A 24,162-nucleotide genomic window follows, 5' to 3' on the forward strand; every position below is an offset into this window, starting at 1 on the left:
ATCATAATCGTATAATATTATGATACTAATATGATAACGTTATGATAAAGACATGCTAACGTTAATGATACCGATATGATAATCAAATATATTTTTTGACAGAAAATTGTTTTTCTCTACAGTTTTATGATAATGATATGATAACGTCATAGTGATAACGATATGATAATCAGGCGCTGTTTTCAGCAAAAAAATCGTTTTTTTGCAGAAAATCGTTTTTTCATCTGAAAATCGTTTTTAATGCAGATTTTCAGATCTCAAACTGAAAAAATTCAAGAACAATTTTTTTAGATCTGAGAGTTAAAATAAATCGTAATAATCACCACGAGTTAAGAAAAAAATCGCTAAAATATGGAAGAACGATGAATCGACGGCGGAGCGAAGATAAAGCGAAGGCGGAGCAACAGCGGAATGATGGCGGATCGTTGAAGGAACGACGACGGCGTGATAAAGAAAGAAAAAAATGAAGAAAAAGAAAAAATGGAGGAGAAGAAGAAGAAGAAACAGAGAGAGAGAGAGAGTAAATTTAGATAAATAATAATAAGAAATAAGTATTATTATAATAAAAAAAGACTATAGAGTAAAAAAATAAAATTGCTAAAAAGATGAGGTATTTTTTCTATGTTTTCCTTGTTGAGGTATAATTTACTACTGTATTATTTTAGAGAATAGAGTGTTTTATCTAATTTTCTCCTTAAATAAGCCCAAGTAAAGCCCAAAGAAGTTCTTCATGTTCATGTCTTCAACCCAACAAAAACAAAAACAAAGCAAAAAAGTCTCAGCTTCCCTTAGATTTCTTCTTCGTCTTCCTCTCACACTGAACTTCTAATCCAAACACAACACTTCAAATTGTTTCCATAACCTAATTTCACCGATCCATTCGAATCCAAAATTTACTCAATGCCACGTCATCCTTTTATGTGCATGTAAAACGACACATAAAATTTGAAAAAAAATGGCGTCAATCTCTTCTAGTCCTCGTAGTGTAGAGGAGATCTTTAAGGATTATAATGCTCGTCGTACTGCTCTTGTTCGCGCTCTCACTTATGGTAATCTTACCAAAACACCCCTCAATTTGTTACATAAGTTCTCTTTGCATGCTTAGTTTCTAATTCTGTTTATGTTAATTTGTTTTGTGTTTTTATCAGATGTTGATGAATTTTATACCAAATGTGATCCAGGTCAGTTTCTTTTTTTATCGTTTTTAATTTTAATTATGTTAGCTCTTTTTTTTTTGTTCATTAATTTGAATTTTTGACTTTTTTGAACCTTTAGTTTTTTGAAGGGTCGACTCGGTACTCAAATTTGTGTGTCAGAGTCAAATTAATACATTTTATCTTTCTTTTTTTGAGTTAATTAGATTTTGTACTAGTATTTTTAAGGTCAAATAAGTTCATTTTAATTTTACCGGTCGATTAGATATCAAATTTTCTTAATTTAGATCAAGTATTCCAACATTGTATAACTTAAACCCTTACTTATCCGACTCCGAGGCACAAATTTTGAGACTTGATTGACTAAAGTGATCTATTTGACTCCAAAGTCAAGTTTGGGATCTAAATGATTCAAAAATGTCAAAATGTATTTATTTGACCCGAGACTCAAGTTTGAGGGCTGTGTTGACTCTTTGTTCTTAGTTTTTTTCCTCAAATTTGATTAGCTGCTGATGAAGTACATTTTATGAAATTTATGGTCAGATTTCAATTTATCAGGATTTTTTTAAGGTTTGAAAAGGTATTAAATTCTGGTTAACTTTAATTTTCTAAATATTAGAATATACTAACTTGAAAAATTATGAAATTTAGAAGTGAAAGAATGCAGCTTTACTTCCCTTTTGATGTGTTTTTTACCTGGCATTTAAGAAAAATTTGCTTTTATTATGTTTTGTGAGAATTTCTTATATGTTGTGATTATGTATTTATAAAAAGCAATGGAATTTCTTCTCTGCTATGTTTCAGAAAAGGACAATTTGTGTTTGTATGGACACCCAAACGAAACTTGGGAAGTCGCTCTACCGGCAGAGGAAGTTCCTCCGGAACTTCCTGAGCCGGCATTAGGGATTAATTTTGCTAGGGATGGAATGCACCGTAAAGATTGGCTTTCGCTTGTTGCTGTGCATAGCGATTGTTGGTTGCTTTCTGTCGCATTCTACTTTGGTGCTCGACTTAATCGGAATGAAAGGTACTATATCACTACTGTATGCATTTATGTTGATATGAAAATGTTATGGCATTGTATGGTATATTAGATGTGCATGCAGAATAGCTGTTTGGTTTTGTACTTAACAACTAAACCTAGGTTATCTATACACTTGTACTCTATAAACTTAATCTGCATTGCAAATGAAGTATTTCTATTTTTCCTAGCAGCTGTATAGTTGATACAAACATGATGTTTCCTTCTTTAAGATTAAGATGAAGTTCAAAGCGAATTGAAAATGATCACTTCATAAGCGTTTTCACTTTACAAGTCTCGTGATCGTACTGATGTTAGTGTGTTTCATAGTGTACAAAAGAGTGAATGATGAACTATGAGCAGATTTTTTTTATTGGGAAATCATTCGCTGATCTTTTGCTCCTTCCAGTTCAGAATTGACAAACGCTTAAAAGACTATGATTTTCTTGCGGTTTCCTTGGATTGATATAGGTTAGGTAGTGACTTCTGCTAGGCTACTTGTAGAAAAAAGTTATGTTTATACTTAGTACTTACTCTCATATTATCAGTAGCTCCTCTTTTCTCCAAAGAAATATAAGGCTGGCAATAGGTAGTTGAGCTTTGTTATTTCTTGAGTCTATAGCTAATGAATAGCTCAGATAAGAGCTGCAGAGTTAATGAAACATGAAAGCACTTGGGCACATTGGCTTTTGCATGTTGAAAAACCTGTCTTGTTGTTTCGGTTAACTTTACAATGATAACACATTGTGGAATTTGTCATGTGATTGTCACTCAAATACTTGAAACAAGTTATTAACTTCCTCAAAAGAAATTACTACATGTGCATGAATTAATACTTCTACGAGCTTGAATTCTTTACCTCATTGCTTTGGCTGAATAGTTTTGCCATAGTTATTTCATCGTACCATTTTTAAAAGTTGGCACATAGTGTTGTTGCTTAGTATTTTCTCTTTTTACGGTTTTAAGCCTGAGGTGACTTTTTGGAAAAGTTTTTACCTTATGCAAAGGGTTGAAGCGAATCTGAGTGAAGATATAATTTTTTTGGGATGCTTAGACATTTAATTGTTTTTGTTCCCTTCTCTATTATGCGGAGATGCAAACAGTGATCAGATGGAAAACTGGATGCAATTTCACATATCATGCTGCCTTCTTTCAGTCATTTTAATACTTTTTTTCCTATCTTAATGTCCATTTAAGTTCTTGCTGAACAGCCCAAACTGGAGTGGGGCTGGCTTACTCATGTTTATCTTAATATGGCATTTCTGGGTTTCCCACAGGGTTCCATTTCATCTTCTAATGATTATTATATTGTGTAGTGTCTACTATTATAGAACCGTTCATCATACCCTATCACGTATCAAATAACTAATCCAATCAAGCCTAGTTCTGCCTTTATCTGGAGTTTGATTCATCCAGGCCTACCCTTGCTCTACCCTTTACAAAACTTTCAGCCATTTCTGAAAGAGATGCTGTTTCAACTTGCTTTGCTTGTATATTACTATGACTACATAGTTTAGTGTTCCCGAAATAATTGAAGATTCTGTAACAAAAAATATTTTATAATTTTTCCGAGCGGCTTGGAGCAATATTTAATCCTTTAAAACTTTTTAGTCATTGGTGATTGTATGTTCAGGAATACCTACTTTAAAGTTAGATAATTTTATTAGCTGAACATGGATTGTGGTGCTGATTTTTTGTTTCAGATGATATTCAACCCTTTAGAACTTTCTAGACCTTGGTGATTGTATGTTCAGCATTACATATTTACAGTTAGCATGGATGATTCATTGTGGTGCTGGATTATATTCCCCCAATAGCTGCCTTTTCTTTTTCGTTTGTCATTATTTTGGCATTGTGAAGTTATTAGAACTAATTACTACGATGGTAAAGTGATTTGCTCCATATGTTTGATATTTGATGTATATTTGGTCCTGTTTCACCAACTCATGCACATCTCTGTTTATGTCTGTTTTGAATGTCATATTTATTTCGGCATTACGCTAGAATCTAACGTTATGTGTTCTCATGAAACAGGAAGCGTCTATTTAGCCTGATAAATGATATACCCACCCTATTTGAAGTGGTTACCGGAAGGAAACCAGTAAAAGATAAGCCCAGCATGGACAGTGGAAGCAAGTCTCGGAACAGCACTAAGGTAACTGCTGCTTTCTCTCTCCATTTCATTTAAGCAATGCTATCTTGATTAGGGGTTTGCAGTAATCCAGTATTAACCGAATTAACCCACTGAATCAAATTAAAATTTTAGTTTGGTTTGGTTTTTGGTTAATTTGGCTTTGTTATGGTTAAGAATTTTGATAAGTTTGGTTAATTTGGTTCAATATTCGGCCTATAATTTTTCAGAAATTTAAAGTATTCTTATAATTTTATATAGGACTTAAATATCAATTTGCCGCCTAAATTTGTATATAATGAGACCTTGCTATTAATTAATGCTAGAGAAATTCAATTTTTTTTGTAGCTGAAATAAAGAACGAACCAAATAATAATTTTGATTCGCTATCGAATTGGTTCATTTATATTTCGGTTATGGTTTGGTTAAGAAAATTAGAAAAATTTGGTTTCGTGACTGATGCACACCCTTAATCTTGATGATGTTTTAGCATCACTCATGCATATCTTCTCACTGATTTTGCATAAACCATCCATCTTCTCATTGCAGAGATCGGTTGATGGACAAGTAAGAAGCAATACTAAGTTACAAGAAGAAAATTACGGGGAGGATGAAGACGACGAGCACGGTGAGACCCTCTGTGGGAGCTGTGGAGGAACTTACAACCCAGACGAGTTTTGGATAGGTTGTGACGTATGCGAACGGTGGTATCACGGCAAATGTGTGAAGATAACACCAGCCAAGGCAGAAATGATCAAGCAATACAAATGCCCTTTATGCAGCACGAAAAAGGGTAGGCAGTGATAACAAACAGCTCGGGATGGGGACCGAGCAGTTAACCCCATTGTTTCGTACACTGACGGGCGATAGTTAATCCATTCGCCTTTTTTGTTTTGGTTTCTTCTAAATGGAGATAAAACAAAGGGGTGTCTTGGCTTTTTGGTGCCATAGCGTTTAATCAAAAACGGGATATTTTCTAGTGTTTGAACTTTTTCTGAGGCTTTATGGTTTTAAATATATGCCTAAAAAGATCAATGATCTCAAGCAGCATTTAATTTATGTTAGGCATTTGGATTATGGATAGGTCACTATTATTATTTATTTCTAGAAATATTAATTATACGATGAAAAATTGATAATATCACTAAAGATATTAAAAAATTGATCATAACACCACTAAAAGTCTTAAATGATAGTAAGAACTTCCATACATTACTACATCCGTTCAGGAAGCTCTATAAAATGATGTATATTCTTTTCAATCCCTTATCTGATTTTTATTTTCATATCCGTATTTTGTTTTAGACTCTCTACTTACGTTTTTTTTTTTGTCGCAACAAAAGGACATATGAAAATTTAAAATTTGATAAATAAAAGAAGGCAAAAGGTAGAAAAAACTCTTGATTTTTTTTCAAAAGTACAAATCAACTCTTTTACTTTTTGGGTACAATTAAGCCCTCGTACTATTAAAATTGAACAATTAAAATCTCGTTATTTTAAAATCGAACAAATAAACCCTTTTGGTTTATTTTTAGGACACTTACCTCCTCAAATATTTTATAAATATTTTAAACATTAAAATTATTTTTGAATTTTTTTCTATATAATTATGAGAGACATGTCAGCCATTAACGAGTGTTTGTAATGATGTTGGACGAAAGGAGTTATTGTTCTATTTGAAAACAAAGAGGGTTTAATTATACCAAAAAAAGTAAAAGGGTTTATCTTTACTTTTGCGAAAAGTACAAGGGTTTTTTTGTACCTTTTGCCATAAAAGAAATAAAAGAAAATAATTTTACGGTAAAATATTTCTGGACAAAGTAATAAAGTACTAGTGTCTGAAGATGGATTTTACCTACAAAACAATCAATTCCTCTACATCATTAATTTCTACACTTTGTTACACAAATAATGCATCTATCAAATCTACCTCCCCACTATAATACATGAGATATTTTATTTCGAACATCATCCACCCATTCATTTTAAAATGCCATCAGTCAAATCATGCAAACAATTAAATAACAATCTTAAAATTAAATAGTTTTAAGTCAAACTAGTCCCTGTATCACCAAGACAATACCACCCTCTTTAACCACCGCCACGAAATCCATCGGGCAACAAAACACTGAATGGTCCTAATGAAAGGCTAGATCGAATAGCTCCCGATAAGAGATCAAGCAGAACAACAGTAAAAAAAAACATGCAACATCGATGGAAATAAAATGCGGATGTGATAAAAAAACGAGACATAATCGCAAGCAACGACACCGAAAAAACAGCAAAACCAGAAGAAGCATCGCCTATAAAAAGGTAGCGGCTCTAAAGGATGTAGCAGCCGTCGACATTTTTATAGTATACGCGATAAGGGCGCTCTAAAGACAAAGCCGCCCATTCACAAATATAGAGTGACTAAATATATTCTCAATCATTTTGAATTTTAAATTTGTAATTCAGAATCAAATAGCATACTCTCAATCACTTTGATTTTCAGATTCACTAAATTCTTTTTAATTTTTTCATTACATTGGAGAGAATTTGAACTTGAAACTTTCATATTAACTTAAAATGTTCCTGCCATTAGGCTAATGCATGTGGAAACTATTAAAAATTATACAAATGTAAATAAAAAAATCAAATTTATAAACAATGTATCGTCGCATGAAATGGCGTAGTAAAATGAATCAAAATTAATAAATTAATAAATAAAATCCAGGTGACATTTAATTGGAGCAAAAATAATAATGCAACTACCATAAGTTTAGGCATTGATCAAGGAATTAGACAAACAATGTACAATCTTTCAGTCTCTTCACTTTATTTTAGTTAATGGATTATATTGTGCATTTTACAAATATAAAAACGTGTGTTCATGCTTTTATGGAATGTCGATTTTGAGTCATGTCATGTCTAATTTTATTTTTAGATAACCATTTAGAAGAGTAATTATAATTTGTTGGGTTAAATGTAAACTAAAATATGAACTCTATAGCATTTTACAATTATAATACAAACTTTAAATTTTAACAATGTAATACACTATATGAGCTATTAAATTTTTTGCAATTTAAAATATCAAACAATTTTTTTGATTAAATATGATTAAGTTTAGAGAGAATAGATAATTAACTTTTAGAAGGTAAAAGTTTAATCAAATATTAGGAGTAATTAAACCTTTTATTTATAAAATATTATTATTTGTTTTTTTTTTTGATAGAAGTAGAATTTAATTACGTGAATAGCTAGTGGTAGTCAATAGTAAAGATTAGCACAACAAAAATATAGCAATTTAAAACTAATTTAATGTAAAAAAATGCTATCATGACAAGCAATATGTGATTGATTAGTTAATTATTTAGAAGATATCAAATTTCATAAGAAGCTTATACAATCAACAGTTGACACAATTGACTATTAAAACATGATTCATGTAATTAAAATAGGCTTAATGCTTTAAAAAAAACCCCGACTTTTCATTCCCTTTTCAATCCTACCCTGACGTTGAAAGATTGTCAATTTTACCCCAGTTTGCATTTTTTCATTTCAATTGTATCCTGAAGCATAAAATTGATCTTTATTTATTTGATAAAAGTCTAATAAATTTCTTTAATAAAAGTTAATCTAAAGCAAAAAATGGTCAATTTAGAGAATTTTTTTCCAAATTAAAAAATGTCAATTTTATACTTTAGGGTACAATTGAAATGAAACAATGCAAAATAGGATAAAATTGACAGATTTACAACGTCAGGGTAGGATTGAAAAGGGGATGAAAGGTCAGAGTTTTTTAAGATATTAAGCCATTAAAATATAAATTTTAGAGTATTTTATGATTACAATACGGACTTCAAATTTAAAAAAAAAATCAAGTGCGAGCCATCAACATTTTTCTATTTGAAACCTAATATTTTTCTGATAATAAGTGACGTTATAGGCAGTAAAATATATATTATTCCGACATCTATATTGATATTTTTTTTGTCTAGATATTGTTTGATATTTTAAATTGTGAAAACTCTATAATTTGTGTTTGACATTGTCAAATTTAAAGTTTATAAATTTTATATTATAATTACAAAATCTGCTAAATTTGAATTATTTATTTTAAAATTAATCCTATTTTGAAGATTTAAAATGGAGATTGCTATTCTGAAAATTATTATTTTGAATTTTGATGTCGGAATAGTATATAAAGGTTAGCACAACTAAAATTTAGCATTTTGAATTAATTTAATGTAGAAAGATGATATCATGACAAGAAATATGTGATTAATTATTTAGTTAAATATTTAGAAGATATCAAATTTCATAGGAAGCTTATACAATCAATAGTTGACACAATTGACTACAAAAACATGATTAATGCAAAGATAGAATATTCAAAACATCTATTCAGACATCTTATAGAAAAATATATTAAATATTAAATTCTTCGTCCCAATTTGTCACAATCTAATTTAAATTTTTTTCAGTCTCATTTTAATTAATAATTACATTTTAATTATTCTTACCTTCTTAATTTAAATATTACATATAAAAAATCCAATTCAATTCTTTCTAATCCATAAACATGGTTTAATTATTATTATCTTCTTTAAATATTAAATTTACAGCTCCGATTCGGTTCCACTTAAAATATAAAATATAGTTCAGCTGGTTTGAATTATAAAATTATTTGAACCGGTAAATCATTGATCTAATTGACCCATAAAAACCCATTGGTTCTTACATATTTGATTGTATATTTTTTTACTATTTAAAACTACAAGAACTCTCATAAAACGTCTAATTGTTCTTTAGGCCAAATGTCTTAAAAAACACCCACTTTTTAGCCACTTTTCAATTATACACGATCTTATAAGATTACTAATTCTTTCTAAATGTGCACCTTTCACTTTCAATTGTATCTAATTTTGTAAACTTGTTTTTTTCCACTAAAAATGACTTATTTGAATTCTTTTTTACTCGAAAAATTCAAAATGAGTTAATTATTTGAAAAAAAAAAATTGAATGGAAAAGAGGTCAATTTAGTACTTGTGAATATAATTGAAAGTAAACGATGCAGATTAAAATAAAATTTGTGATTTTATAAGGTCAGAATATAATTGAAGGGGAAAAAAGGTAGGTGCTCTTTAAGACATTTAACTCAATGATGATTAAAAATAATAATCTAATAAATCTCTCTCGGTAAATGCTCATTTACTGTGCAGTTAATTCGTTTAATCTCCATTTGTTCTTCTTCTTTTCTATAATTACTACTACAATTTGTGTCATTTGCATTACTGACTAAGAGGCAAAATCCCCTTCATGGTATACAATCAATTCCAAATAATGATTAATAGAAAAATATTATCTTGGAGATTTTAGAGACTCGACTTGAGATTTGCCTCGAGGACCCATTGTTCTAATGTAAATTCTATATTCATCAAATGTCATTGGTTGATATAGCGACGGTGTCTCTTCCGTCACTAAATCCGACACTGGTTCGATCAGTTTGTCGCTCTTCGGATTGTAGAAGAATGCAAGTGATACTCTTTCTTGAGCTGAGTTTACTATCACTCTATGCTCCACACTCTTATATATCGCGTTGCTTAGTACCTGTAATACAATTTAACACTTTATTATATTTTACACTTAAAAAAAATAAAAGAAAAGGATAGAAATGAACGATGATTGATGAAAAGAATGTGATAACTAAAATAACTTTTTATTTCAATTTATAATCATAATTTTTTTGATTTTAAATTGTATATAACAAATTTTGCCAAAAGATTTCAACATATCTATCTACAATATAGATGATCTGACAAATAAAAGTTACGAGTATAAAAAAATTTACACGTCGGTGATATTTGGCAAAAGAAATTACGTTTATAAATATTAATTATGTGGTGGTGTTGACATATATGTTTTTATATATTTGTGATTTTTATTTTTCAAATCAAGTACATTGTAGATTTTCATATCAATGTTATAACGGAGAATAATAAGATGGATGTAAATTTATTTTGGTATATCATTTAAAAGTCAGAAATCTTATTATCATAAGCTGAAATAAAAGAATTTTTAGTGGAAATGAGATAAAAAAAATAGGGACTTTATATAAAAATAACTCAAAATATGAAAATAATAATAGAACACCAAAACTATTTGTGACAATTGAAAAGGCTTTGTTTATCATGTCTTTCATAAATTCGATCCGACACAAACTAAGAACATTTAAATATTATAATTATATTTAATTCATGAAATAAATAATTTTTATTGTATCATTTTAAATATTTCTCCAGCACAGACGAGATAGGGACATATTATCTACCCAAGGAAAGCCAAAAACTCTATCCCCACAATTAAAAGAAGGCTAATCCTCTGAAAAAATAAACCCCACCTTTTAACCCCAATTCGTTTGCACCTTCACGTTGTAAAATTTTTAATTTTGCCTAAATTTCCACCTTTCGTCTTTCAATTGCACCTTCAATATATTAAATTGACCTCTTTTCACAGGAAAAAGTTCAAACCAATACTTTATATTTCAATAAATATTTTAAATAGTACCATATATTAAAATTTTAACAATAAAACCATCTTCTTTAAAAAAAATCAAAAATTAATAAATTCCACATTCATCCAATCTTACCGTTTCTGGTTCCGCAAAATTAGTTAAATTAATTTTTTTGACAAATAATCAACAATTTAAAAATAAAAAAATGGGGTATTCCTCAATGAAGAACAACCCAGATCTGGGCTGTTCAGAGCAGCCCAGATCTGAGCTGTTCTTCCTTGAAGAACAGCCCAGAGCTGTTCTTCGAGGAAGAACAGCCGCCATGAGCTGTTCTTCCTCCTTAGGAAGAACAGTCCAGCCGAGCTGTTCTTCCTAAGGAGGAAGAACAACGAGCTGTTCTTCTCAAAGAAGAACAGCCCAGGGCTGTTCTTCAAGGAAGAACAGCTCCGGCTGTTCTTCCTTGAGAAGAACACCCACCGCCGGAAATTTTTTCCGACGGTCGGTTGGTGATGGCTTTTTTTAAATTTTTTAAAAGATATTTTGTTTCGGTTTAAAATCGAAGGATATATAATTTTTTTAATTAGATTTAAATTTAAAATAATATAAAATTAAATTAATTTTATGGAGTAAAAGTGGGAAAATATGGTCCGATTTAAAATTAATTTCTATTTAAAAAGTATTTTTTTAAATTTTTTAATGATATTTTTAATTGATTTATATTTAATGTGAAATATATTAATTTTTTGAAATTTTAGGGAAGATGGTTTTATTGTTGAAATTTTAATGTTGGGTACTATTTAAAATATTTGTTGAAATATAAAGTACCGATTTGAACTTTTTTCTGTGAAAAGAGGTCAATTTAATACATTGAGGGTGCAATTGAAAGACGAAAGGTGGAAATTTGGGCAAAATTGAAGATTTTACAACGTGAGGGTGCAAACGAATTGAGGTTAAAAGGTGGGTTTTTTTTTTCAGAGGATAAGCCTTAAAAGAATTTAATATTTTCTATTAATGAGGAAACAATAGCTAACCAGCCAACCATTTTATCTATGCTATAATCTTGATTAATATTATTTTTTTAAATAAAATATCAACCAATTTCTAAATTTGTGATTTAGAGTTAAAAAATTCACTTTGAATCATTATGATCAATTAAGACTATATTTTTAATTTTTAGATTAATTAAGGACAATAATAAAATCATATTATTTCGATTTTTGCATTTATTCATATTATATATTTTTGTTTTTGATAAACCTTAAAAGAGAAAACATTATTTTTAATTGGTTAAAATGACTGAAAACTGGTTACTATTTGATAACAAGTCACAAGCTGACGGACGGCCTTGATTTTCTGCTTTTAATTTTTCCATCAAAATACGATCACTCACTTTATCCTCTTTTTCCACAAATACTTGCTCATTTGTAATAAATCACTGTCAAAATTATGTTTTTATTTAATTTGTTTATTATTATTATCTTAAAAAAATGAATAAAAAATAAAAATAAGTTTATAAAATATTAAATGCACTCTTAAAGATATCAAAATGGGCAATTATTTTGAATAATAGTCTTTATGTATATATTATAAAATTGCGAAATAGTTTTGAGCACATGTTAAAAATGTATAGAATATTAAATAATTAGGTCAAAAGTGTTATGCTGAAATCTGACAAAAAGGTGTACGTGATTCATATCCTTCTAATTCAATGCAAGTGTAAACTGGCAAGTAGCCAACTAGTACAATTAGAAGAGAAAAAAAATATGATTTTTTTTTATGTATAATTGGAGATAGAGCGTTTGTGGAATGATTTGAACTCACGATCTTAACAATTTACTGTCTAGCGTTTATATCAATTGAGTTACAACTTATTGGTTATATTAATATGATTTAAATAAATTAATTATATTATCTAAATTACAAGAGTTGCACATTTTGCCACATAAACTTATCGAGTCTGTCTTATTTAAATAATAATTTATTTTCATACATTTATTTAGTGCATGATGTCAAACATAGGATAATTTTTTTTCATTAGTCTAACATACAACCTTCTCATGCATCATTTTACATGAATCCAACAATCTGACGGCTTGATTTTCGTTATTTTGGATTATTATTTTATTTATATTTTTTTATTGTTTTATTATATTTTACATTTTATATTTTGAACTTTTATTATATAATCTTTTTTATTGTACTATAATTTATTTAACTTTTGGTTAGAAGATAGATTTTTTGTGCACTAAATTTGTCGTTTAACATTTTATTACTTAAGTTCTTACAATTTTATAGATTGAATCTAGGCAAAAAATCTCATGATTTGGAATTTATATTCAAATCTATATTGGAATTTATTTATATCTCAACTATATAAGTTGGAGCTTGAATTTCAAAAATGCCATAAAGAAAAACGACACAACTACATACAAAATTGATAAAATAATTAAAAAAATATAAGAAAAAATAAAAAATAATCAGTGATACACTTTATCTAACTGTTCATTATATCTTTTCAAATAAAGTGAAATTTTTAGTAGTCTAGTTTTATATTTATGTGAATCGTATCAGATATATTGTTTATCTCGATAAAAATAAAATATAATTTGGACTCTTCATATATTTTTATAAATAATTTATAATTTTAATAAATTACAAAAATATTACTCCCTCGATCCATAATATCTGTCGAATTTGTGAAATTTTTTTGGTCCATATTTGTCACTTTAAAATATCAAAACAGCATTAATTGTTATTATTTCCTCTATTAATTTAATAAAAAAATACAATAAACAAATGAAAGTAGTAGTTATAAATGTAAACAAATATTAATATAAGATTAACTTAGTAAAAGTGATTATAAATTAAGATATGTTAATTGTTTTTTTAGTTTTTGTGTAAAAACCAAATGCGATAAATATTATGGACTTAATAGTTATTAATAAGTATATTATAAATTAATAATAGCAAGGCGAAGTTAGAAATCTTTAAAAAAAAAATATGCTATAAATTATAGAGATGCAAATAAAATATTAAAAAAGTTGAATATGTATTTACATTAATCAATATACTATGATAGCTTTTAAAAAAGTCAAGATATAGATAATTATTCACTTTTCACTAAAAGTGACCTCATCACCACATAATACATACTCCCTCCGTCCCGTAAAGATAGAAAAAGTACCCATTTTACAAGAATTAAGAAAGTAGTTATTTATAGGTAATTTGTGATAATTTATCTAAATTACCCTTTATACTTTATTAGTTATGTACATTTTCCAAAGCCACTCTACTAATTATAGCACTTACAACTCATTTGTTTATCTTTTCAAAATATGCATTTAATGTTTTATGATAAGTATGTAGGGGTATTTTGATAATTTTTGACTTAACTAACTCTATTTTTTCTATTTTTATGGGACAAAAAAAGATGGTACTTTTTCTATCTTTATGGACGGAGGGAGTATGTTTTATAAAATTTAGGTTGATTTCTCCTTAGATTTTTTGTTTTCTTTAAGAAGTGGTAGATAGTCATATTATAGCCATCATAACATGACCCCTCCACATGCCTTTATCTAAATTCATACAATCTTAGCCAAACATAATTTACATGTATTAATGCAGCTATCATGTCACATTAATCAATTCAATTAGTAAAATGTTTATAATATTAAAATATTTAATAATGAAAATAATTAAATATTTTAATATCATAAACGTTCATTAATTTATTGTGAAAATAACATGACAAAATTAAAATAATCACTCGTCGTTTGATTTTTTTTTTAATTACCTGAATTTGATCACCAATATTGACAATAAATGCATGTGAAACTGGCTTTACCGTAGTCCAATCATTTCCGTGCCGGACTTGAAGTCCGGCCACTTGATCGTCCGGCAAGAGAAGGGTCATACCACCCGGGTCCGAATGGGAGGATAGACCCAGGGCCAAATCGGGTCTTGGACACTTAGGATAAAAATTAACTCTTAAACAAGCTCCAACATTATCACCACCAAATGCATCTTGTAGATGTTTTTCTCCTAATCCAAGATTAATTGATAATACTTTCATTAATCTTCCACATAGCTCCAATACTTGCTTACCATATTCATCAATCACTTCCCTACATATAATATATAAATTTTATCAAATAGTCTTTAGTAGGACTGAACATTCAATCCAAATTCTTTTATTATGTTAAAACCGAACCAAATCATTTGTCAGCTTATTATAAAAACTTCAAAAAAACTTACTTTCAAAGTTGAACTGAGCCAAAATTTACAATTCTTTTACAATGTGAAAACAAATTAATTTTAACAATTTTCTCAGTTCGATTATTCAAATTGGTTAGATTATACACTCTTAGTAAGTTAAAATTTATTTTTAATGGAAACTGAATGTTATTTTATAGAACGGTTAACATTATACTCATTAGTATATATTTTGATAACTAAGTTTCAATTTTTACACTAATAAAACATCATTAGAACAATTTATGTTAAACAATTATATATGTGACACCAAAAGTATATGTAATTATTCAATATGCATGTTACCAGATAAATAATTTTAAACCTCAAAATGCTACAATAGCATTTCATTAATATAAAAATAAAAGTTCGATTATTAAAATATATCCTTTCCAGTTAAAACATAATTCAGTAACCGCATAAAACTGTAAGAAAAAACTAATTTTCAGGTCCTTAAATTATATATGTTTTACTTAGGGATAATGCAAATTTATACACGAATTTTACCATAATTTGCAATTACAACATAAACTTTGAAACTTGACAATATTAGTAACCAACTTTACACTTTTGGCAAATCGATACACCAAATACGAAAAACACTAACGTTGACATTGTAATATACCGCCATGTATCATTGCATGATTGGTCGGTATACCAATTTACCAAAAAATGAAAATTGGTTACTGACATTGTCAAGTTTTAAAGTTTATGTCGTAATTACAAATTAAGATAAAATTTGTGTATATATTTATAATTAACCTTTTTATTTATCTGGTCTAAAAATAATTTTTAATCCTTATCTAGTTCTTCAACTTGGCAAAGAATCATTTTCAAGTCCCGAATGACAAAAACGACGCCATTTAGAATATTAATTTGCATTTTTAAAAATAACAGTCATTTTTATCGTTCAGTGACTTGAAAATGTGTTTTTGCCTACTTGAAAGACTAGACAAACAAAATAACTATAGTTTGGAGAACTGAAAATAGGGTATTTCAAATTTTAACCCAACTCATATTGTTCATTAATCTGGAGTAATAAAATTCATTAAAATAAATTTTTTTATAAAAAAAGATTAAAATAAATTTTAAGTACCTGCAATTAGTAGGAAGAGCAGGCCATTTATTTAAATTCTTCAAAGAAAAAGGAAGATAATGAAGGAAATAATAGTCACTCCAATCAAGAATAGCTCCTTTTTCTACCCCTAATCTACTCCCATAACCTTCATAAGTCGCCGGCGAGTTCGCATAAATTTGCTTCTCCTCCATCGGCAAATGAAAAAACCGCCGCCATAATTCTCTACCGGAATCCATCAACTCCGGCGAAACTCCGTGGTTTACCACCTGAAAAAATCCCCACTCACGACACGCCATAGAAATTTTATGAAGTGTCGAAGCATGAAGGTCATAGTCGTCGCCGAATAATCCGGCGAGATCAATTACAGGGATGTTAACGTCATTGCCGGCGATTGGTGACGTAAGCGTAGCCGGCCGGTCTCTAGGCGGTTTAATATATCGGGTCGGGATTTCGGATTGGCAGGTTTCCGATAAGGATTGGACTCGGACTATTGGTTCGGGCCAGTCTTGGAGACGACTGTTTTTCATGATGTCGTTTTGATGAAATATTTGAAAAGAAAATCAAAGATTTTAGAGTGAAGAGAGGATAATTTGAGAGAAATTGAGAATTGAAGATCGGGAGTTAAATAAATGGAAGATGGTAAGTGAATGAATGAAATGGAGATGGACAATATAGAAACGTGGGAAATAATGTTTGTGAATGTGTGAGTTGGAGAAATTTTTAGGTAGCATCAGTACACTACATCATCCATAAATTAAGTATATTGCATTATAATACATTATTAAAATTGTGGTAATATCGTAATATTACTATTTAAATGTGTAAAAAAAAATTACGATACTGCCACTATTTTAATGATGTGTCACAATATGATAGATAAGCTCACGGATAACGTTGTAAACTGAATCTATTTAAGAATTTTTTATGTGAGTTGTGACTAATCGGATCGGTGGTTTAACCGGTTCGACTAAAAATTAGAGATCAATACAGTTTGATTTGTCTATATCTTTTAACAGAAAAATGTAAAAATCAGAAATATTTCTTTGGTCAATCAACCAAAAGCAAAAAAAAATCAAAAATTATCGAGTCAGTTTAACTGTAAAATTGTCAAATTCTTTGTATACTTATTTTACCGGATTGAGAAGCACCAAACAAGGCTCTCCATCATTTTGTTTATCTCAGTGGTTTCTTTTTTAGTTTCTTAGACGATGGAAGTGATGATCTCCGATTTCAGCTTTCTCTTTCTATCTTCAATAAAATATCTTAGTATGAGAGTTTTTTTTGTGTTCAGTGTTTTTGATAAAGTTCTATTGTTTACATGGCAATAATTTTGTTGTGTTGATGTTTTTTCGGATTCGATCAAAATCTTATTGTTTTAGCGAGCACTTGGCTCGTGTCTTTGTGAAATCTGTATATCCAATTTTCTTGATTTATTCAAGTTTTTTATTATGGTTTGAGCTTGTTTGTGGCATATTTATGTTGGTTTCAACAGTTTATGGGATATCTCAAGTTTATCGGACGTAAGTTTTTTGAAGAATCAAATTTGGATTCAACTTCGGCACATATATTTGATTTCACCTTTTTATAAGCTTGTAAGTCGGATCCGCGACTAAAACGCTTATGTTTGTAGAGTAGGCCATTTTTTATTTGTTAGATCTGCACGTTTACCCTGAGCCTGACACTGCAACTGCTTTTGTTATGAGTTAATATAAAAATTCCTATGTTGATTCAAAAAATTACCTGATTAAACTGAAAATTAAATTGGTTAAATTGTTAATCGTAAATTGGTGGCTACAGAAATTCTTTTGAAAAAAAAGATTAAAACAAAGATATATGAAAAGGTTTGAATTTTCATCTTTTAAATTGGATGCTAGTTAGGCTGAGAATTTCTCCAGGTGAATAACATTCACAATATAGAGTTCATTAAAGTTCGAACATACCGTTTTTAGGATTAATCTTGATTTGTTATAAGGTTGACTAAGACAAACAAAGCCAAGCCGAGGAGGCGAATTGCAGAAACTGAGCTTGCTTGGTTGTAGGTAAGTTGATTAAAGGCCTAATTACTTAAAAACCACCCACCTTGTAACTTTTTTTCATTTATACCACGACCTAGGAAAATTTTCATTTGTACCCTATTTTTGATTTTTATGTTTCGTTTGTACCTCAAGAGTAATTTTTTTGATAATTTAATTAATTTAAAGATGAAAATATTAAAAACAAAATACATAAATGATTATCGTTGACATTTTATTAGAATATAGATTAAAAATGAAGGACTAATTTAAACTTTTTTTCAAAAGAAAATAGGTCAATTCAACTCATTAGGGTAGAGATGAAACATAAAAATCAAAAATAGGGTACAATTGAAAATTTTCCTAGGTCATGGTATAAATGAAAAAAAATTACAAGGTGGGTGGTTTTTAAGTAATTAAGCCTTGATTAAAACTGAAACATTTGAATTTTCAAAAAAAATTGTCTACTTAGTTCATCTTACGTTTATTACTTTCGAAAAGTTGATTGTCCAACTTTCCTTTCATCAGAAAAATCATTTAAAAAAGGCTTAATTCCTTAAAAAAAACTCACCTTGTATTTTTTTTTCGTTTATACCCTGACCTTATAACAACACCATTTGTACCCAATTTTGAGTTTTTATGTTTCATCTCTACCCAAAAGCATTAAATTGTACTCTTTTCATTTGAAAAAAAATTTAAAACAATCCTTCATTTTGATCCCCCACTTTTGTTTTTCGCAACGATTTCATCCCTCACTTTTGTTTTTGTTAACAATTTCGTCCCTCGAATTTAAAAATTAATTTAACCCTAAGTCCTTTAACTTCGTTGATTAACACTAAAAATGAACGGAGGAACTAAACTGTTGACGGAAACAAAAGTGAGGAGCCATATAGTTTAATTTTCAAACAGGAGGGATTAAAGTGTGAGTTATATCAAATGTGAGGAGTCTCATAGTAATTTGCTTTTATTTTTTGGATAATGACTTTTTGAAACTAAATAAAATAATTATCGATCATCTCTTTATATTTGGTCATAAAAAAATTATATGGCGGATTCGACTCCCATTCGAGCGAATTATTTATCAATTAGCTGTTTTTTTTTTGTCAATACAACTTACAAGAAAGGGTATTAATTAAAAGGTTAATTGCAAATTAAATCACAAATTTTATTCTGATTTGTAATTATATAACACACACTTTAAAGCTTAATAACGTCAGTAATCAACTTTCATTTTCTAGCAAATTGGTACATCGAGCTAAAAAAAAACACTAACATTTGACTGTATATTGTAATATACAGTCAAATGTTGTTGCATGATTGCATGTTTTTTTAACTCGGTGTACCAATTTGTCTAAAAATGAAAGTTGGTTATTAATATTATCAAATTTTAAAATTTGTATTATAATTGCAAATCACGTTAAAATTTGTGATTTAAGTTGAAATTAACCCTTAATTAAATATACTACGAAATTTTGTTTAATTTTCAAAATGTTGGTTGTACCATAGTCATGCATGAAAAGGATACAGCTAGTTGGTGTATATACATTTATTTTAATTTATGTTCATGCTATCAAGTAGTTTTCCTAAAATTACCTCGTGTTTTTTTTTTCTTTTAATAAAAACAGTAAGACAAAATAATTTATTCCTGATAATGTTAGAATAGAAGTAACAAAAATAATAAAGAAAAAATCAAACGGGGGATGATACAACTCATGATAATACTTTTTGTTAAAACATGAATATTTTTAACAATTATTTTTACATCTTTATTCCACATTTTGCAACAAATTTTGCTCCACTTCTTTCAAATCTAAAGAAAATGTTGAGCACATTTAATTCATAATTGATGCATTTAAATATACTAGTTTTGCATTACGTGCTATGCATGTGGCTCGTAACGTAATTTGTCAATGAACATATTAGTAAATTTATTATAATTATATCAATTTTTATTTATAATTAATATTAAATTAGTTAAGAATTTTTGTAAAAGTGAATATAATATATTCGGTTATATAATTTTTTTTCATACTGAATTTTTATAATAACCATAATTAAATAACCATAATTAAATAATTAACTTAATTTTATTAATAATATCTTTAAAAATAATAAGATAGAAATTTAAATAATATTATATTGACCAAATATAGTATTTTAATTTTGTAGTTCAATCAAACTAAAAGATAGGTATTCCTATTAATTTGGAGATAATTTAGTTATTTTTTACATACTAAAAACTAAATTGGAGATAATTTAGCTACCTATTCTAATTAGGTCTTTAATTACCATAGTGATTAATTAAATAACTAATTACTTAATGACTATAAAACCTTTATTTAGTAGTAAACTGAAAAGAATTATTCAGTAAATTTGTCTGTCCCCCCATCCGTGCTTTTATATATAGTATAGATAATTTAATGAAGTTAGCACAAAGTTAGCGTACAACTTTTATATATTTGGAACCATATGTACATGTTCCATTTACTAAAAAATGAATATTATGATTAATATAATACTATGTATATCCATTATATTACAAGTTATACCTTATTCTAAAAAGAAATTAACATACCTTATAATTTAAGTAGCATCATCACTGCATATCCGGAGGTCGGTTGAATTAAAAATTCTACTAAACTAATTTAATTAGCAATATTGAAGAAAATTTTGGTATATAGCGTGACATTATATTGTATTCTTGTGTTTTTTAATTGTAAACAAAACTGTGTGCGAGTAGTTGAGTACTATATAAGTACTACAATTAATTATTTATTTTAATGCAATTTTTAGCAACATGTTTATTGAATTATATTAATAATAATTCCAAAAGAATATTAGAAATAAATTAAATAAAATCATTGGCCTATTTATGTATACAATTAATATAATTAAGTACATCATGGCATAGACCCGTAAAAGAGAATTTTGTTCCTATTTCGGCGCCGTGCACAAGTCTCTTTTTTTCACCTATTCCATGTCATTTGAATTGGACATATTGAAAACAATTCAATTTCAATTGGTGTTTAGTCTATTAATTTATTAGAAAGTTGATATTAAAAATGAATATTATGATTAATAATACTTAGTATACATCCATAATAGTACAAGTTTTTCTTTTGAAAGATCCATACTAGTACAAGTTATACCACATAAACATAGTCAATCTTGTAGGCAAATCTTTGTATTTAATTAATAGCATAAATCATATAGGCTAAACTCATCATGAAGATACTATTATCTTTTATTCTAATTATTTTTTAATAAATATTTTATATTTGAATAGTATTTTTATTGTTTATTTTGTATGTATGTGGTTTTTTATGGACAATTTTTTTAAAAAAAACATCATTATTTTAATTGAGAGATGAAACAATGGTGTACTATGTTTTAAAGGAACATGTAATGTACAAATTATATAGTTTAGTGACGCTTAACTGTAAAATATTTGTTCACGATAACGTGAAATAAAAGATGGGAAAAATTGAAAATTATCTAAAAAGAGAAAAATAATCTCACAAATACGGATGTCATAAATTTATTGGGACCAACACTTTATTAACTTCCTAATTACTCTTTTAACACTTAATTTCACAAACATTTCTCATCCAACACGTGATTTTGAAAAATAGAAATCCTTAAATTCAAGCAATTTTCAGATCAAAAGAGAGGGTTTAGGCGGCAGTAGATCGGAGGAGGCCCGGGCAGCAGCTCGAAGAGAACGTTTCATGCGCAGCAGATCGGAAGAGACCCAGACATCATCAGCTCGAAGAAAACGGTACATGCGGCAGCAGATCGGAGGAAGCGGCCCAGGAAGCAGCAGTTCGGAGGGAAAAGTTCAAACGGCAGCTGAGTTGCGGCAAAGGCAAGTTCCTATGAAGAGATTCATTATAATTCTAATATCCCAGCTGAGTTGGAAGCTATCAGATATGAGGATGTTGAGTTAGCTGTAGAGAATTACTTGTTTTGTTTGGTTTCTTTTGGCTTCTTTGTAATCAAAAAGATATACTATAGTAATTCTTCCTCTTTTTTCAAATTTGAAACTTGGATTTCATTTATTCAATTAAAGAATAAATAATAAATTTCTATTTTCATTTTCTCAGCTAGGAACAGCCACAACATTTAAATATAACTAGATACACAAAGTGCACGTACTATATTTTAACATTAAACTGATACAAAATATACATAATTTATACAAAAAATATACAAAAGTATTTTAAAATTAATTAAATATATAAAGTATACAAAAAATATATCAAAAGTATATCAAAACTATTGATTTTAAAAATAAACTAAAATACAAAAAGTATATTTATTATATATTAAAATTATACAAACAATATATTAATTTTTTTTGATTAAATTAAATACATAAAATATACACATTCTATTCTTAATAAAATTGCAAGAAAATTATCAATTACAGTATTGCTAGAATATCTTAGATAATTATTGTTGGAATGGAGTTACAATAATGCAAAAACTGTTAACGACACATTCACAAAGCTTATGAAGAGAGCAGAAGATATATTGAATGAAAAGTACATGGTGTCATTGTTTATAAAAGTAAATATACTAATTTTATTAAATTATTATCAAACAGTATTTGGTATTATCTTTTTTATTTCTTTTTGGAAATAATATATATTTTCGCGGCTTTTAGTATATTTTAGTATTTACCAAATATATATAAAAATATATCAAACTAATTATTTTGACATTATAAAATATACATAAAGTATACATAAAAAATATATAAAGTATACATAAAATATATTTATTATTTTTCATAAAATATATATAAAATATACATAAAAAATACACAAAATATACATAGAGTATAATTATCTTTTTTTATAAAGTATACACAAAATATATAATAAAAATATATATTTATTATTTTTTATAAAGTATATATAAAAAATACACAAAGTATACATATTATTATCTATAAAATATACACAAAGTATATAATAAAAATACTCAAAATATACTATTATTTTTTATAAATATACACCAAATATATTTATTATTTTAAAAAAATACCAAATCTATTCAAAAATGTATTAGAACTAATTATTTTAAAATTATAAAATATACACAAAATATACATAGAGCATATTTATTGTTTTTTATAAAGCATACATAAAATATACACGTCCGTTGCCCGGAATAGGTCTAACCCACTTCCCAAATCTAACCACTCCGATGAAATTTCTTACTACATATAGTATACAATAAAAATATAGAAAGTACATTCAATAATAAAATTACTCTCTCCGTCCCAAAATGATAGTAGAACATTTGGAAAAACACGGTAATTAAAAAATATAGTTGCATTACTTAAAATTTGTTATTTTATTTATTTTTTCAATTTTATCCTTTTATAGTTTTTTAGATATATAAATAATTTATTAGTGATTATTTATTTTATTAATCTATTTTGCATTGGTATTAAAAATGATATTTATTTTATGTTGGAACATGAAACAATTAATTTATTTGACAATAATTAAGTATATTTATTGGGGGTAAAAAAGACTTTTAACTTTTAAATTGTTAACCAAAGATAAAAGGTACGTATAATTTGCGACGTCCAAAATAGAAAGGCGACCTACTTTTATAGGACGGAATGAGTATTACTTACTTTAAGAGCCATCTTATATAAGTTATGCTATTATGTATCAAAAGTCTACAAATTATTTATTAAAATTATATAAAATGTATGTCTAAATTAAATACAACAAGACCAATTTATAAACAAAAAATATACATATAATATACCAAAAGCATATTTTATAATTATTTTAACATTTTTATAAAATATACACAAAATATATATAAATTATACATAAAATATACTTATTATTTTCAAAAAAGTTTTGATATTACAAAAAGAATACAGAGAAAAGACAGAAAGTATACAACAAATATACATTATTTTAAACAGTTTCTATCAAATTCAAAACACAACATGACATAATTACTAACAAAATATACACAATAAGTATAG

At 27.7% G+C, this 24,162-nt stretch overlaps 2 protein-coding genes across 2 annotated transcripts; one reads left to right on the plus strand and one right to left on the minus strand.

The window, feature by feature from the left end:
* The first annotated feature begins 740 nt into the window (after positions 1–740).
* On the plus strand, positions 741–5,365 carry LOC126662314 (PHD finger protein ALFIN-LIKE 2-like). Its single transcript, XM_050356251.2, has 5 exons — positions 741–1,049; positions 1,149–1,181; positions 1,959–2,181; positions 4,210–4,330; positions 4,856–5,365. Exons 1-5 carry the CDS (start codon positions 956–958, stop codon positions 5,108–5,110), a joined length of 726 nt encoding a protein of 241 aa, XP_050212208.1. The 5' UTR covers positions 741–955; the 3' UTR covers positions 5,111–5,365.
* Positions 5,366–9,474: 4,109 nt separating this feature from the next.
* Positions 9,475–16,797, minus strand: LOC126659586 (jasmonate-induced oxygenase 1-like). The gene is made up of 3 exons (XM_050352882.2): positions 16,153–16,797; positions 14,599–14,929; positions 9,475–9,901 (listed from the first exon to the last, which is right to left on the minus strand). Exons 1-3 carry the CDS (start codon positions 16,659–16,661, stop codon positions 9,653–9,655), a joined length of 1,089 nt encoding a protein of 362 aa, XP_050208839.1. The 5' UTR covers positions 16,662–16,797; the 3' UTR covers positions 9,475–9,652.
* Positions 16,798–24,162: the final 7,365 nt, after the last annotated feature.

The sequence above is a fragment of the Mercurialis annua genome, linkage group LG8 (assembly GCF_937616625.2).
Source record: "Mercurialis annua linkage group LG8, ddMerAnnu1.2, whole genome shotgun sequence".
Classification (NCBI taxonomy): Eukaryota; Viridiplantae; Streptophyta; class Magnoliopsida; order Malpighiales; family Euphorbiaceae; genus Mercurialis; species Mercurialis annua.